The sequence below is a fragment of the Pleurodeles waltl genome, chromosome 2_1, assembly GCF_031143425.1.
Source record: "Pleurodeles waltl isolate 20211129_DDA chromosome 2_1, aPleWal1.hap1.20221129, whole genome shotgun sequence".
NCBI classification, from domain to species: domain Eukaryota; kingdom Metazoa; phylum Chordata; class Amphibia; order Caudata; family Salamandridae; genus Pleurodeles; species Pleurodeles waltl.
Window position 1 is genome coordinate 304,766,446 of NC_090438.1, and position 17,673 is coordinate 304,784,118.

The window sequence follows — 17,673 nt, forward strand, 5'->3', positions numbered from 1 at the left end:
AAAACTAGTGGGGCAGAGGTGAGGCTGAAGAGCAAGAATGTAAAATCAAGGTGTTCACACACCACCACGAAACAAAGGAAGCATAAGTGAGACAGCAGAAATGGTGCATAAAACTATGTGTCCTACAAGTCCAAGGACACCATCCCATCCCCTGGATCCTGGGCAGAAGGAACCTGAGCCAATAGAGAATTAAGTTCCCAGGCTAGAATGGGGGCATAATCTGCTAAAATATGACCAGACATAGGTGGGACAGAAGGAGAACATATTCCACAGGGCATGTGTATAGGTATGTATCACAGCAGGCAGAAGGCATTCAGGGATCTCAAAGTCAATTTGGTGGATGGAAAGACTTATTGCCCAAATGCTTCAAATGTGCTCAAATTCCTGATCTGCCAGGACAGAAGTAAATGCACTGTGATTAACTTGGCTGGTAGAAGCCTGAACTACCAATCTCCCAGGGTTCTGGTGCTGGGTCAGAAAATCTAGGGCACTCAGTGGCAGACCTGTGATGCCCAACCACCAGATAACATGCAGGGGTGGGGGGAGGGGTAGAGAAGAAATACATTTTACAGAAGGTTGGCATTAATGTTTTTTTCAAAGTTTCATAAAAGGGCAGTAAAATGTCTGAAGTAGCAGGTCCAGGCTGCAAGATTTTAGTCAGTAAATATGCCTTTCACTTTATCGTTGGCAGCAAAAGTTCTAGCACTTCTGCTGCTCTTTGGACCCTACCACAAAACACGCACAGTCCCCAGTGAATAACAAAGTAACAAACTTATGCTTTCTGTCTCCAGGGCATACGTAGCCCACGTTGGGGGTTCAAGATAACCCCAAACACACCAGCAACACAGGGCCAGTTAGGTGGAGAGGTCAAACAGGAGCCAAAATAACATAGGCGCCTATGGAGACCGGGGTACTCCGGTTCCAGTCTGCTTGCAGATAAGTACCCACGTTGTCGGTAGTGAAGACCAGGGAGGTTTAGAGGAGCACTGGATGGGCCCGAAGTAGGCACAAAACCATACCCTCAGCAGCACAGGGGTGGCCGGATGCAGTGTGCAAACGGCATCGGGTTCCCAATGGAACTCTATGAAGGGACCCGGGGGTCACTTAGGTGCTGCAGGCAAGGCACAGGGGGGCTTCTCAGGCCAGCCACCGATGGGCAGGGATGAGGGCTGCCTGCTGGTTGTCGCTGCACCGCTGGTTATTTTCTCTCGGGCCTGGGGGCGGATATTGGGTCGCCCTTGACGGATGGAGACTGGCTAAAAATGTGGGAAAATGTCCCTAGAGTGTCCCGAGGTGCCTGATTCAAGCGTATTCACTATTATATTCCACATCGGGAATATCTTGCCCCTCAAATGCTTAACATCCTACTTCCCTGCTTACAGTACATGCAGAGAATGGTGCTCTACTTCACATGCTACGGAACTGTGTCCTCCTGGGTCCTAGATTCTACACCTACCGGCTGAGGTCACGGAGAGCTCGCTGAACTTCTTCCCTAGGCTCTGTTTGCTGGGGATCTTTCACCAACTGGCTAAATTTAGAGTGACGTCCAACTTCATTGAATTGGACCTGCGCTAGGCAAGCAGTGGATAACAATGCAATGGAAGGACACTGCTGGCCCTAGGGTTCAGTGCTGGGGAGCTGACCTGCTTGGATGGGCAAGCTGGGAAGGGAGCACATTGCTATAGGAGGGACAGCAAAATATTGTCCCCACTTTATTATGGAGATTGTCGACTCAGTCCACTCGTCCCAGTGCAGCAAGTAGAAAAGAGAGAGAGGGATGTGGTTACTGCAGGGTTGGGGGTGGGGGGGATGTTGGTTGTTCTGCATGACCCTGGGGCCTTCCTTCGATTGCAACAATACGTTCCTTGCTTGCCCGCTAATTTGGCTAGGAGAGTGAGCCACTAATACAGAGGGATGTTGTCTTTATTGAGGAGTTGTGCAGTGTAGGAAAATGCCACTGATGGCATGGTTATCCCCCACTTTTTGCCTAGTGTTGATGCCAACTTTGATTGAAAGTGTGCTGGGACCCTGCTAACCAGGCCCCAGCACCAGTGTTCTTTCCCTAAAACTACCTTTGTTTCCACAATTGGTACAGCCCTGGCACACAGTTAAGTCCCTTGTAAAAGGTACCCCTCGTACCAAGGGCCCTGTGGCCAGGGAAGGTCTCTAAGCACTGCAGCATGTATTATGCCACCCCGGGGACCCCTCACTCAGCACATGCAAACTGCCTGGCAGCTTGTGTGTGCCGGTGGGGAGAAAAGACAAAGTCGTCATGGCACTCCCCTCAGGGTGCCCTATCCTTTAAACCACTGCCTGTAGCATAGGTAAGTCACCCCTCTAGCAGGCCTTACAGCCCTAAGGCAGAGTGCCCTATACCACAGGTGAGGGCATAGCTGCATGAGCAATATCCCCCTACAGTGTCTAAGTCAATTCTTAGACATTGTTAGGGCAGGGTCGCCATACTGAGTGTATGGTATGGGAGTTTGTCATTACGAACTCCACATTACCATAATGGCTACACTGAACACTGGGAAGTTTGGTATCAAACTTCTCAGCACAGTAAACCCCCACTGATGCCAGTGTGGGATTTATTGAAAAATGCACACAGAGGGCATCTTAGAGTTGCCCCCTGTATGTTAGCCCAACTGCTAGTGTAAAGCTGACCGGTCTATGCAAGCCTGCCACTTCCAGACGAGTTTCCGACCACATGGGGTGAGTGCCTTTGTGCACTCTGTGGTCCGAAACAAAGCCTGTCCTGGGTGGAGGTGCTTCACACCTCCCCCTGCAGGAACTATAACACCTGGCAGTGAGCGTCAAAGACTCAGGCCTGGTGTTACAGTGCCCAGGGCTCTCCAGCCAGTGGAGATGCCTGCCCCACCGGATGAGCCCCCACTTTTGGGCAGCAAGTCCAGAGGGGTAATGAGAAAAACAAGGAGGAGTCACCCGCTCAGCCAGGGCTACCCTTAAGGTGTCCAGAGCCGAAGTGACCCCCTCCTGGAGAAATCCTCCATCTTGCTTTGGAGGATTAGGACCGATAGGGATGTACCCCACTCCCCAGACAGGAGTGGGCACAAGGAGAGTGTAGTCACCCTCAGGGACAGTAGCCATTGGCTACTGGCTACTGCCCCCTGCCCCTAACACACCCCTAAATTTAGTATTTAGGGGCAACCCTGAACCCAGATCACCGGATTCCTTATGACCTCCAAAAAGAAGGACTGCTGAGCTGAAAACCCTGCAGAGAAGAAAAAGAGACAACAACCGACTCAGCCCCAGCCCTACTGGCCCGTCTCCTGCTTCAAAGACCCTACAAAAGAAAAGGGACGCGTTCTACAGGACCATCGACCCCTGAAAAGCCTCCAGGGGACTGCCTGCATCACCGAGGACCAAGAAACTCCTATGGACAGCGGACATGTCCAACAAGAAGAAAAAGCAACCATCTTTAAAGGGACTCCCACCTCACTCCAGAAGCGCGAGTCCAAAACTACTCTGCACTCGATGCCCCTGGCCAGTGTCCAGAGGAATCAACTAACCAGAGAGGACCCCCAGGCGATTCTGACCAAGTCTCCACATTGGGCTGCCCTCTCCAGACTCCCACGACGACGCCTCCCACAGTTGAGTAAGAGGCCGTAACCATAAGGACCACAACACCAGTCACTGAGTGAAGGCACCATTACAAATTGACAACTACGATGCATCAAGGGGTTTAGAGTCCCGTCCCCCCACACATCCCGAATATCTGCACTGCTACAGTCAAGAGTCCCATTTAGCAGAAACTGCCCCGCCAGGAGGTCAAATTCCTCATGCAGGTCCTCAAAAGAAGTTGTTCTAATGACAGCCTCATTACTAGATAAATGTTATTTCTCTATAGTTCAAATAGAACATTTTTATGTGATAGGTGTATTACTATCAGCATGATTGGTAAGCACTTTATCGAGCTCAGAAAGAAGAACGAATGAGTATCCTCTGACAGGATTCCGTCATTCAGCCTGGAACTTAACCACATACATGCCTCTGCAGCAACTGCTTCAGTCACACAGTTTTCATGCTTGCTAGGTCTTGTTTATGCGGCTGCAGATTCATAAGTTGACTGGGGCTAGCTTGCTAGCATGTTGCATTATACAAGGTCCCACACAAACCATACTTAAAATTGCTTTATGATCCTGCCTGCTCATCACTGGACAATACATGTTCTGAATAGTGTATTGGCAGAGTATATTACAGCATGTATGACAAGAAACTCTTACCCTTACTCCAAAAATGTCAATGAAACCTGAAAAGGTAGGAGTATAGATTCACAAGGAGATGTTAAGAGTAATATGACACAGCAAACATGCTTTTTGTCTACTTTTATATAATTTGATCCATTAAGTTCTGTATTAGAGCAACAAAACTTTAGGAGCTTTTTGCAAAATATTTATCATAGAGCGGACAATAACTAATAATATTGGCCAACAGATAAGAGCATGTCTAAGCAGCTACACACTACAGTTTGACAAACTGAATGGCAGCTCCAAACTCAACATCTTAATGAAAGTTTAAATGTTTGGTACAGCCAAATACAGGGTCTCGGTGCAGCTTCATTGTGAACCAAAAACACAACATGCAGGTCAAAGGGTATTTTAGGTTTCAAAACTAAAATACATAAAACTGTACATCAACATGGTTACACTAATCGTTAACATATTCTTAAAGGTGATTTCTGACTAACTAAATAAACAATAGGAAAACACTGTATTCTTAAGCATATTAAAGTAATGACTGATTATAAATGCTCCAGTTCATAGGGCCTCATAGGCCTCTTTGCCATTAGTTTTTCTCACCTGAAGGTATTTTATCAGATACTTCATCATCTTCCCCCTTGCTGTCAGCTTCCAGTTTCTCAGATGGTATTTCTGGTGACACTATCAAACTGGGGTTTGGTGCAAAGATAGCAGATGTGACAACTGCATTATGTGCTAAAATGGAATAAAGAATTGAATTCTGTGTTAATAACTATCAATTAAATTCTGTAAATCTATGAAATAATTCTTAGATAGTGAGAGCAACATGGGGAACCTCACATACTTAGCACATGTACTGTAAAAACCGAAAAGGACCAGTTTGGAACAAAAGAAAAAGGCAAATGATGAATGAGGCAATGCATTTTATGAATCTATGATGCATTTTAGTACACATAAGGAAAACAAATCACACACTTTAGCCCTGAGTCCGAAGGCTTTTCACCATATTACCAATGAGAAGTAAGTTTGTTCTGGGCGAGAGGTCAGGAAACCATGCTTGGCAATTGTTGTGGAACACAAGCTGGTAATGCCAATTGGCCTGGAAATAAAATTACTGAGCCATTGCAAGCCACAATGGATTTAGGCATTCACTAAACTACAGCGGCGGCTCCTCCGCTATTGTGGAAGAGCAACGCCCCCCCCCTCCCTCGTACAGCAGCTGCAAACCGAAAAAACATTATAATTGTTTTTATTTTTCAGGGGGCGGGACCACAGGCGATGACAGGGACAGAGGGGGAGTGCACAGGACTTCCCTCAGTGCGCATGTATGTTTGGCCGACTGTCTCGGGCTGGTCAAACACACATGCGCACTGGGCTCTCTCCAACCCAGGACTGTGTTGCCGGGTTGGACACAGCAGGCAGAGGCTCCCACTCTGCCTCAGAGCACCAAGCCAGGGCGCTATGGCCAATCTGGCAGCAGGGCAGGCTGGGAGCCTGCGCCTGCTGTGACGAGGAGCGACGCAGCAGAGGAGGAGGGACGTCAGGTAAGTTTTTAAAAAAAATGTATTTATTGTTTGTCATCCCCCTCCGCCACACGCCGCCCCGCACCTCTGAATCACTGTAAGCTTTGACTGCTAAACCATCATACATATTTTGGCACACCTGCAGCCAGGACACCATCAGACTGCAAAGTAAAAAGTGAAAAAAGAAAATATAAGGCATCAGGCAGTTTCTAACTATGCACCCAGGATCTGGAAGAACGTCACTGTATCCAGCAGTACTACCCCAAAGCTGCTCCAATTTAGGAAATAATTGAAGATGCACCTCTTGAAAGAATACTACATCGCAATGCATTAACAGTCCACAATCCAGCTACTTCTCCTATCACTCTTTGTGCTTGCTCCGTAGTGCTCCTCTGCTTTCTAGTAAGGTTTGGGCTATGAAATAACAAGTTATTTACCTTTGGTAAAACTCTTTCTTGTGGATACTCCTATTTGACCACTGATTCCGCACCTTGTGAACACCCCAGGCACCAGACCGGATCTGAAGATTTTTCATAGCATTGCACCCGTGCACCGGCAGGTGGCATCGTGTGGCTCCAAGTCTACTTCGTCCTGTTCCGGAAGCAACATCAGAGTCGCATATAAGCACCACCATGAATGCAGACTTCTTGACTTTGTCTGCACCCTTTGACACAGAGCTCATTAGCTAATCAGATGCGACAGTGTACAGGTCTGTATATTGGGATCTTTTTATGTATGAAAAAGAGACCATTCCACAGAGCAGGGAGTTTGGATTGCAGTGAGGAATCTGCATTGGGGAGGAGTATCTATCGGAAACAGCCTTAGCAAAGGTAATAATCTTGTTCTTCTTGTAGACACTTCTAAATGCAGATTCCTCACCTTGAGATAAGATACAAAAACAGCACCTGTTAAGTGGTGGGTGTGTGGAATGGCTCAAACCAAAATGTCCTTAAGGTCTGAATGGCAAACCACCCCTCTGACCGGACCTGGCTAATCAACAATAGTGCTTTGTAGATGTGTGAACTGATGTTCACGTCATGGCCTGACAGGGGTCTATGACAGGTACTTTGCGTGCTAGGGCAGTGGTAGAAGCCTTAACTCTGGTCAAACGAGCCCTCTGACCTTGTGGATGCTGTTTATTGGCTAATGTGTAGTAGATCTTAATACAGAGAACTAGCCACTTTGATATGATCCATTTCTGCACTGTCTTACCCTTCTTTGCCTCTGAGAACCCCAAAAGGAGCTGATTGTCTGCCCAATGACCTTTGGTACAACTGATGTAAAAACCCAATGCTTTTTTGGGGTCCAACCGATTAAGTCTCTCCTCTTTCAAGGGGTAAAGTGGCACAAAGAATGCCTGAAAAGTGTTGGACTGCCTGACACGACATGGAGTCACAATGTTTGACAGAAATGCTGCTCTGGTCCTCAATACCAGTGTGTCCAAGAAAAAAGTGGTGCATGGAAGCTGAACAGAGGGAGCCTCTAGTTCATTCGTGTGACGTACTTGAGTTATCGAATTGAGAATGCTTTAAGTGTCAGGAGACACAAAGGACAGCTGTGCATTAGCTCAAAAGGGATACACATAAGGAATGTTAGACCCAGAGTACTGTCTCACTTCATTCTCACAAAAGGACTGGGTGGGAATATGTGAAGTAATGCTTTAAGAAAAAAAACTACAACTGATGGTGTAAAGAAGGACGGTTGTACTGGCAAACACAAAAAGGTAAAATGGGGCATGAAATAACCTTTAACAGTACTCATGGCAAGAACTTGCTTGGCTAAAAACACCACAAAAAGCAAAACATGAAACTTCACTTGAAGTGGTTCTGTGTGATGGGACTACAACAAACTTATCCCGCTTCCTATGGTAAACAGATGGAAGCTGGCCACTACAATGACATCCACAACTTCAAGAGGGAGTTGAAAAGCAGTTAAAATGTTGCCACTCAATCTCCACTAATGGGGATGGAGAGGTCACTGGCCTGGGCGCAGGACCTTGCTTTGATGCTAGTGACAGAAGGTAGTCTTAAAGCAGCAGCCTAGTTGACAGACGCTCATGTCCATAAGTTCCAGATTCCATACTCTTGTGGCCCAATCCAGAGCCATTAGAAGGATTTTGGCTTGGTCGTTATTGATTTTTTTCAGAACTTGGGGGCAGGAGAGAAGACATAGAGGAGTCCTGAACCCCACTCTAGGCAGCATATATCTCTGAAAGTAACCGTTTTTGAGAACTCCAGCATGCAAAAATGTTTACATTGAACTTTCTCAGAGACGGTGACGAGATCGAGTCAGGGTCATCTCCACTGCTGGGAGACATCCTGAACCACCTCCGGATGTTGCTGTCGTTTGTGATCTGTAGGTTTGTCCACTCTGGTCCTTAAAGATCCTTCCACGTGGTTTCACGACAACAGAGACTGCATGATGGCTCAGCAAGATCCAGAGGCAGAGAGCTGCCTGGCAAAGGAACCAAGACCCCACCTGGTCCTTCTGAAACAGCCTCTCTTGGGTGGTCAGAAGAAAGGCTTTCAGTGCCATGAGAATAGGCAAGAACTCCAACAGTTTGATGTGAAGTCCCCTGATCTCCACCTTAGGTTAACTTCCATATCCCAGCAGTGATGCTTCTGTTACCCTGATCACCTCTGGGTGGGAAGGGCTCTGCCACTGGTCCAACTGCAGTTGACCGGCTACCAATGCACATCTGAGGGGTTTTCAGGTGCTGAGCTCACGATTAGTGAGATCTGGTGCAATCGACAAGTAGGATAAAGGAGGCCAAGAAGTCTCACAGTGACACTCACCAAGACAGAGGCTGAAACATCAGGATCATAGCTCGAGTATCACAGACTCATCGGTCCAGACAAAAGGCTCTAAGCTGCACTGCATCCAGAATGGCTATGATGAATAGGAACCTCTGTAAAGGAGTCTGGTGTGACTTTGGCATGTTGATCAAGAACCCAAAAGATGGCAATCGTCTGGAAGTGGTCTACAACAGCCAGTCCTCAAGGTAGGGGAAGACTGGTATACACAACCTTTGAAGATATGCTGTGACCACTGCAAAACCAAGGAGCACTGATAACACAGATGGGAAGCACAAAAAACTGAAAAGGCTCTTTGCCCACCCTGAACCGCAGGTAACACCTCTGGCATCGCAGGGCCAGGATGTGAAAACAGATGTCTTGCTGGTCCAGCCAACAATCCAGTCTCCTGGATTCGGGACATACAGAATGTGGCCACTGTCAGCATCTTGAATTTGTCCTTTTTCAGCAGAGAAGGTGAAAGCCACAAATCTGATGAAGGTCCCAGACCTTCTTTGGCACCAGTAAATAACAGGAATAATAATATCTAGTCCTGTTTCTGATGCCGCAAGGAGCAATGCTCTCCATTGCTCCTTTGTCTAAAAGAGCCCAGACTTCCTTTCACAGAACGTACAAATGGGTCTCTGAAAGCCATTGTGATGTGGGCTCGGTATGTAGTGGCATCTGACGGAAATGGTAAGGTGTATCCTTGTTGAATCTTTTGTAGCACCCATTTGTCGATATTCTAAAGCTCTTGGAGGTAATCATTACTTTTGATTCCTACAGGGTGGCCATGTGCTGCCATGGGCAAACCAAAGCAGCTTGGAAGTTAAAGCTGAAACAGGGGGAATTTGGGGGTCGTGCAAGAGTCTGTGAAGTATGCTGCCCCTGCTGGCCTGGGTGCTGACAGTTAAATCCCCAGCTTTGAAATGAGTCCGTGGCTGCGGCGAAGGATCTTGGTGTTGCCTTTGCAGTACATTCCCTTTCAAAGAGTCAAAAGGGGTGAAATTACTGAGAATATTGCCGCAAAGGTGCAAAAAAGGCCAGAGGAGCGAACTGTGGCCCTGCTTTCCTGGTGTATCTTGATACATGTGTATCTCATCCAAGTATGGCATCGAAGTACCATGCTGGCACAGACCTCACTACTTAAGTAGCCAGCAGAGTCCAGCGCAGAACGAATCACATACTCCGCTGCATCCTGGCCATCTGGTCAGATTTGTGCTCAATTGGCACAAAATTCTTCAAGGACTGCAGCAACATTTCGATCACCATATACCACAATGCATGAGTATCTCTGTAACAGGCAGCTAGGAATTACTGAATGAGCAGCAAGTCTGGCTGCAAAAAACACTTGTTTTCCAAACACTTCAGTATATTCGGATTCTCTGTCAGGACTCGTCGCATGAAAAAGGTTCGGATTAAGCCAGCTCAAAGGACTCGGCAACCAGGCTTCCAGGTGTAGGGTGCCGGATGAGGAAGGCAGGATTTTCTGGAGCAGGTCTGCGGAGCGTAGTTACTTGCTGTTTACTGGTGGACAAGAGAAAGGTTTGGTTGAGGTGTCCATTATGTGTCAGTGTGAGGCTTGTTAAAATGAAGAGGTGGCTATGCAGACGCCTGCTTGGGCTGCAGAACTTATGTCAGCACATTGGTCTTGACCTCAGCTGAAGGTCTTTAACTTTGGCTGCACACTGAACAATCATACAAAAGATGCTGATTCCTCCATGGGGGGCCGGAAACGTGGGGGCTGGGGATGTGTGGCACTCACTCTAAGGTCAGGGGAATTATTCATACTACCAGTCATGTAAATGCATGTACAAATTAACAACATCATCATGCTAGCTTTGGTCAGAGTCTGAAAAAACACAACCTGTGGAGGGCTTGTGGGTGGTTCGGTCTGAGCCACAATGTAGCTGATGGCTGGCATTGAGACATGGAGGTAACCAGTGTGTGTCTAAGAGCCAGTATTGAAGTAAGGTTGCTCATCAGCAAAAGAGTCTGGGCAGACCCCATAGTGGGGTCAAGAGGCACTGATAGAGTTAAGGATGGAGGTTTATTGTCTGGACGCCTCGTTGGAACCGTGGGGTCTGAAGGTGCACTGGGGGAGCCAGAAAGGTAGCAAATAACAGCAGCATGGTTCCTTTGAAACAATCTACAATCTGAAACGATGCAGATGGAGCTGGAAATGTTGGGTGCAACAACATAACTTGGGAAATTAGTTACTAGGGTGTGGACCATGTCAGAGTTAGAAAGGCATCTAGACATTTGTGTGACTTCTCAGGTTAAGGGTTGCAGGACGGGGAGGAATTCTGCATCAACAGATTGCTTTTTTTTGTTTTTTCACTTACCTGAAGACTTAGAATAGAAAGAGGATCTGTCGCCAGAATGCCTTTGAGAGAAGTTCTCAACGTACATAAGGGCTCAACGCTGACTGGGAGCTGGACATATTTGCCCTTTGTCGGTGTTCAATGATGTAGAGTTTGGCCTTGTGACCCCGTATCACCTTGGGGTTCATTAAGACGCAGGCTCTGGAGTCTTGCAATGAGCCCTGAAACCAGGGTCAGACCACCTAGGGATCAGTCACAGACTTCTGCTTGTAACAGTGCCTACCAGGTGTAAAACCTATTTGAGGTGGGGATGTTTTCCCTTGCACACTGACCAAAAATTTTGTAGCACACATTCTCATGAAAGACGAGGAAAAACCTGCGGATCTGCATTTGAAATCAGCATGGAGAGATAGTGCTTATATGCAGCTCAAAAGCCATTTCTGGGGTGGGTCAGAGCCGCATGACCCCCATCTGCTGGTGCATGAGAGCAATGTAATAAAAAGTTTCTGGATCCCGTTGGCAGAATGGTCTGTAGGTGAGGAATGTACGATTAGAAGTAACTATAAGAAATCCAAAATACATACACTCATGAATCCATTCATCCACCCACGAAGGACTTCTTGCATTTACCTACTTTCATGACCACAATAAAACACAAAAAACTCAACAACATAAGCAAGGTTATGTTTCCAATAACAACTAAAGCTGAACACAGCAGTGGTCATGTTTATAACCAACATGTTGGCCAAAGGTTGGTACACCATGGACAATACCATTCCATGATGACAGCCTGGTTTAGAAGCAGTGGTCACGCTGGATGTGGTGCACTGAAGGTGACAAACAGCAAGCAAGTGAGCTGCAGTATGTTCTAGAAAATGAATAAAAATGAAGGAAATAAAATGGGACCTATAAAAGGAAAACATGGGAAGTTAAAGGACTGCAACACCAGCCCTTGTACTGAAGAACACTCATTTCCAGACAGGTGTGTACATGTGATCAGACAAATGGCACTACTCACAGAGCAACACAGACAATGGCTGAAGTGGGTTTATCCATTGCCCATGCTGAGTTCTATCATGGATTGAAGCACAGCATAAGTGGCACTCGTACAGAGCAGTGGCAGAAGAGAGCTGACCAAAACCCCTCTATGTGCACGCAAGCTCACACACATGCATAGTAGTAGAAATGCTTTATTCGGTCGCTTATAAACAACCATAAAAGCACATAAAAATAGAATAAATAAGATAAACATTACTTATTTGACTTAAAATCCGAAGTAATTTGCATCAATTAATAATAATAGAAACAAAAATATAATTTGTTATAAAACCTCGAGACATTTAAAGAGTTAAAAACATCTGTAAACTTATCTAAATCCTTTTCTGGCCTTCAGAACTGCACATAGATAAACAGCGAGACTGTTGCACAATTTGAATGATGGAAGAGTTCGTAGGTACAAAAAGGGCAGGCGACACTGTTGTATTTGTAACAATGGTATTAAAAATGTCTTTCTCTGGTTAGTGTACAGTTTACAAAATAAGACTGTATGTATTGTACTGTGCTTTGAAACTGAATCACAAGGGCAGTTCTCCAATTCACCACTCCAGTCATTCATTACAGGAAAGCTAACCAATCGATGAAATGTCTTTAATCTTAAGCAGGTGAGAACAAAGAGATGCCTAGGGTTCAAAATATGTTGCAAATATGGTTCCATGCCATCCGTCATCTGCATCAGTGGGTTCCTCATAACACTGGGTTTATGTGCTTCTACAGCCTACCTTAAATCAGCCAGATGGGTGAGGCATTTCATTTTGAGTTCTTTCCTGGTCAGTGTTTCCATTATTTCTGGAGTAGCGTAATAGTCTGGATAATACAAGCCCATAAAAAAGTTCCTAATATACTTCAACCAAGAGATTTGCAGTGAATAATTTGAAGTTTGACAATCTTTTATTATTGCCCTATTCAGACTTGCATGTTCTGAGAATCAGACTTTGGGCCTGATTCTAACTTTGGAGGACGGTGTTAAACCGTCCCAAAAGTGGCGGATATACCACCTACCGTATTACGAGTTCCATAGGATATAATGGACTCGTAATACGGTAGGTGGTATATCCGCCACTTTTGGGACTGTTTAACACCGTCCTCCAAAGTTAGAATCAGGCCCTTTATGCCATAACAATACTGGTTGTATCCTTATTAAATCAGCAATTTACGTAACCCCCCAGTTCTGAATGGCACACAAATGATGAAGTAGATTTAGAAACATTCAAAAGTGACTTTAAAAAAATAATTTTCCGCTGTCTTCAACACATTACACTCTCTATATTCCCATAGGCCTGTCCCATACACTGCAACAGAAACACATTTGGCATTACAGATTGTCAGCATATCTTTTGGAGTAATCCTCCCTAATCTTTTAGAACAAATGTTTATGGCCGTATTAGTTTTGATAAATTGTAGTTTCCTAGAGTTAATGCATTGGGACCAAGTGCCTTTATTATCAAACAGGATTCCTAGGTACGAGAATGTCGATGTAACATCTATTTTCTCTCCCTTTATTGTGATGGGGTAGTTTTTAGTAAACTTAAAGCCACATTTCATCACAAATGTTTTAGAGTGATTAACCCTAAGGCCTAGTTCTCCCATATAATTGACAAAAGTTGCCAAAAGACGTTGGAAAGCTAATGGGGTTTGTGCCAAGAGAATGGCATCATCAGAGTACATAAGGGCTGGTATTGGTCGGTGTCCAATTTGTGGTAAATCCTTACATACATTAACTAACACTGACTCAAGTTTATTTATATATAGTGAGAAAAGGAAAGGCACTAATACACAGCCTTGTTGTACCCCCTGATTTATGTTGAATGAGCTGGTGCACTCTTGTGCACCCCAAACGGTAAGTACCTTTGCACTGTTTCCAGAGTATAGCTCCCTTATGAAGTGGACTATTGTTTCATCTACTCCTAGTTGCAACAGGGTAGACCATAGTTTGCTGTGGATCACACAATCAAACGCTGAGGTCAAATCTACGAAGACCATTTATAGGTTTCCTTTCCTAACCTTGGTATATTTGCCAATCAAGATGTCTAAATTTAGCACCTGTTCCACCGTTCCTATCCCTGCACGGAAGCCATATTACAAGTCTGTTAAGATGTTATTCGTTTCAGCCCACTCCTGTAGTCTGTTCAAAATAATACGACCAACTATCTTTGCAAGGGTGTCAAGAAGCGAAATTGGTCTGTAACAGGCAGGATTATGACGATCGCCTTTTAAAAATATTGGTACAATAATAGATTTTGCCCAGGTTGAGATAAGACACGTGGAACAACATGCTCTAAGAACCTGTGTCAATAGGGGGCCCCAAAGAGCACTGTTGGACTTGTATATGTACACTGGGACTCCATCTGGACCTGGTGCTTTCCCACTCTTGCTTGCATTAATGGCTTCAATAACCTAATTTATACTAAACAGTGGAATAATAGTTGGTAAATCGCCTCTATAGGCATCTGAATCTGAAGTTGCCATTTTTGAGCAGTATATTTCGGAGAAATGGACTACCCATTCCTCTTCCGTAATAGCTATTTCTAAGCTGTGAGATTCACTTTCTCCCAGCAACAAGGAATTTACTACCTTCCAGAATATACCGTTATTGTTTTGAACACTTGCTTCATACAGGGTATTCCAAGCGTCCTCTTTTATAAGTTTTTTTCTACGTTTTACAGCCTTCTTATATTCCTGTCTATAGATAGAGATCTCGCTCCTGCTTCTTTCTGGATTATGTAGGGCCTTCTTGAGGGTTTTATGAGCCGGTGTGCATTCGGAGACGAACCAGCCCTTTTTTTCCGAGGACTCTGCTTTTTCGCGTTAACACTAAGTGACTTTTTAATCCCACGTGTGATTGCTGTAAAAGCTCTAATACATTCTTGTGGGTTTATATGATCATTAAGGCAAATCTCAAAGTCATTGGCGTGATCACTAAGCAACTGCTTCATAAAGCCTATTAGCTCAATCTGGGGCCAGCATAGAAAATACCAGTTTCTTGAGTCCAATTCTATTTTACTAAGATTATCCACATTTCCCACTTTTTACCTGAAGGCAAAGCAAGATGTATGCTTTCAGGATAGTGATCATTAAGTGCAATATCATGGATATGAGGATTAGATGTGCTATAGGAAAAATTATTAGATATTAAAATAAAATCTATTGTTGTGTCTGTGCGTCTGCCGTTAGAGGTAGGTTTAAATTGTGAATTACTGCTGTGAATTCCATTTGTGAATGATAAATCAAACTTGAACATGGTATTGTTACATATACTACCATAATAGTTATGGTTGAAATGGAATTGGACCTCATTACCCTCTACATAGAGGCTACAAGCTTTCTCATTCAAGTGTGTGCATAGGTGTGTATTAAAATCACCTCCCCATACAATCAAAGTCGCTCTCCCGGTGGAATTACACGCTAATCCCAAATCATCCTGCAGTTGTCTGATTATATTGGAGATTTTATCCAAAGCGGCGTTATTGTAAACATTTACAATAACTAACTGTAATAGCTTTTGGAGTTTACTCACAATCAGCTGGTAAAAAACAATTGAAATTAAATTGATCTCCTTTATCAGATCAGACTTATTTGAAATATAGGTGCAAGGCCCCACCTTCGGCCTGCCGTGTATGGAAGGAATAGCGGGAGTATGGAATGTCCTATATCCATTTATATGTATGGGGTCTGTACACCAAGTCTCTTGGAGGCACAAACAAGGAAATGATCCAATAAAGCATAACCATTTAGTGTTATTGGTTTTTACTACGGAGGCCTGCCACATTCTAAAACAGAAGGTTGAGGCCTGGTCTTGCAGCCCTTGAATCATATAGATCAGGGGTGGCATGATCTGCCTCATTACAAGTGGGTAAATGAGTGAACAAAATCTCCTCTATCACACCCTCCAGGTCTGATGTTATCCTGTTCATTGTTGGTTCCCGCAGGTACTTCCCCACTATTGCCCACCATACTATTACTATTATTTAGTGGATTAAGTGGAGGTTCCTGGAAGGTAACCCCCCCCCACTACCACCAGCCTGATCATCCAGCAGTCAGTCCAAGTCTTCTAAAGGTGAAAGAGCTTGAAATTTATTGCTAGTGGGGACAGCATTATTACGCTCTGTTCTCATCCACAATGAGAGGGTCCCATCTCTAGGTTGAACCCGGCCTTTATTACCTTGACAAAAATAGTCTAAATGTGAGTAATGAGATACCGTCATTAGACACCCATTCAGGACTTATTTCTCATATAATTCTTTCTACCAGTTTTGGAGATTTGAATGAGAGTACCACACAGTCTCCCATTAATGATTCCTGGCTCCTACCTACCCATTTAACTCTCCTGGCCATTTTTTTTTATCTTTGAATAATGTACCAATCATGCCGGGTTCCATTCGAGATCTTATCTAGTTTAAGCATTTGTTTCTTAACGCCGTCCGTGTTTCACGGTTCTCGTCTGATATGGTGGGAACATTCGTAAGCACCACTACGTAGGGAGTTGCTGCGGGGGTAGTTGTAAAGTATCACTCGGTAAAGGTGAAAAGGTGAGATATCCGAAGGGGGGTGGGATATATTACGGGTCTCAGGGCCTCTTGTACTTGTCTGCACCATCATCATTTGGTGTGTACTATCGATGCGACCTGATTGTGTACAGGGCTCTATGGGAAGCTGCTTAACTGAAGATGAAGTTTGCAACTCCATTACTGGACGTAGATTTAAATCAACTATACCATTTGGTTGAGGGGTTATAGAAGTTAGATCAACCGGTCGTGTCTTCACTAAATCAAGTATAGACGGCATGTTACTCTCCACTTGGATTAAGCGATTTAGAAGAATATCAAGTGATGTTTTAAATGTGAGTTCTAAAGCTTTAATTGTATCTAATATGTTTACATGTGCTTTTACCGTAGTTTCGGTCATCTTCTGTGGGGGCTTCTTAAAGGTGGTTTTAGTTTGCGACTGTCCGATCGGTTGAATACTTATAACATCCTTATAACGAGGTTCAGCTGTCGAAGGGCTTAAAGAGCTCCCCCTTTGCAATACTCGAGGTTTCCGTATACGTTTGGGTAGTGGGGGAAATCATCAACCTCTAATATGGACTTGTTTACATATTGAATACAGCCGTTTTAGGCTTCATCCTGGTTCCTAATCCCTGTAACTGGTGTATGAAGTCAGGGTCTGAGTTTAAGAGGTTACTATGGACGGGAAAGGCCTCTATAGGACTCCCTTGTAATAATAACCTTTCTTCTACATTTGTAACTTGCTTATCTATAGCCCCCATTGCCCTTAAAATATACTTTAATATTGATGTATGCTCTTTATAAGGGGGTGTGTTTTTTTGCATTTGATTGCTTCCTCTAACCCATGTCTGGATTTTGAATCTGCCCTGGAATATCCAAAAATGCTTTTGCTACACTTATTTCCACGCTACCCCGGACTTAAATGCATGTGTTAATATAACATTAATGTTAAGAGAAATGGTAAAACTGCACTTTCTAACATTAACATTAACTTTAACTTTAACATTAACATTAACATTAACTTTAGAGGGGTGGCCCAGCCAAGTCTCCCCGCGGGCGCGCCCAGGCGCAGACGGGCCCGCTCTTGGCCTGGTCTTCCCCCGGGTGCACACATGCACCTCCCGCGCAGCGGGTGAAAGATCCTGTTATAAGCGCCTCCGGGCACGAAATGGCAGCAGAAGCGTCTTCATGCCGCTAAGTAATCTGGGGAATGTAGTCAGCAGCCCCCAGTCCCCTCTCGAACCACCCCGCGC

At 44.8% G+C, this 17,673-nt stretch overlaps 1 protein-coding gene across 1 annotated transcript in view; it reads right to left on the reverse strand.

Annotated features, from left to right (window-relative positions):
- Positions 1-17,673, reverse strand: part of WDR44 (WD repeat domain 44) — a 464,168-nt gene that overhangs the window by 21,196 nt on the left and 425,299 nt on the right. Inside the window, exon 19 of the mRNA XM_069212536.1 lies at positions 4,821-4,955. Coding sequence (XP_069068637.1) covers positions 4,821-4,955 — 135 coding nt within the window. The remainder of the gene's footprint in view (positions 1-4,820; positions 4,956-17,673) is intronic.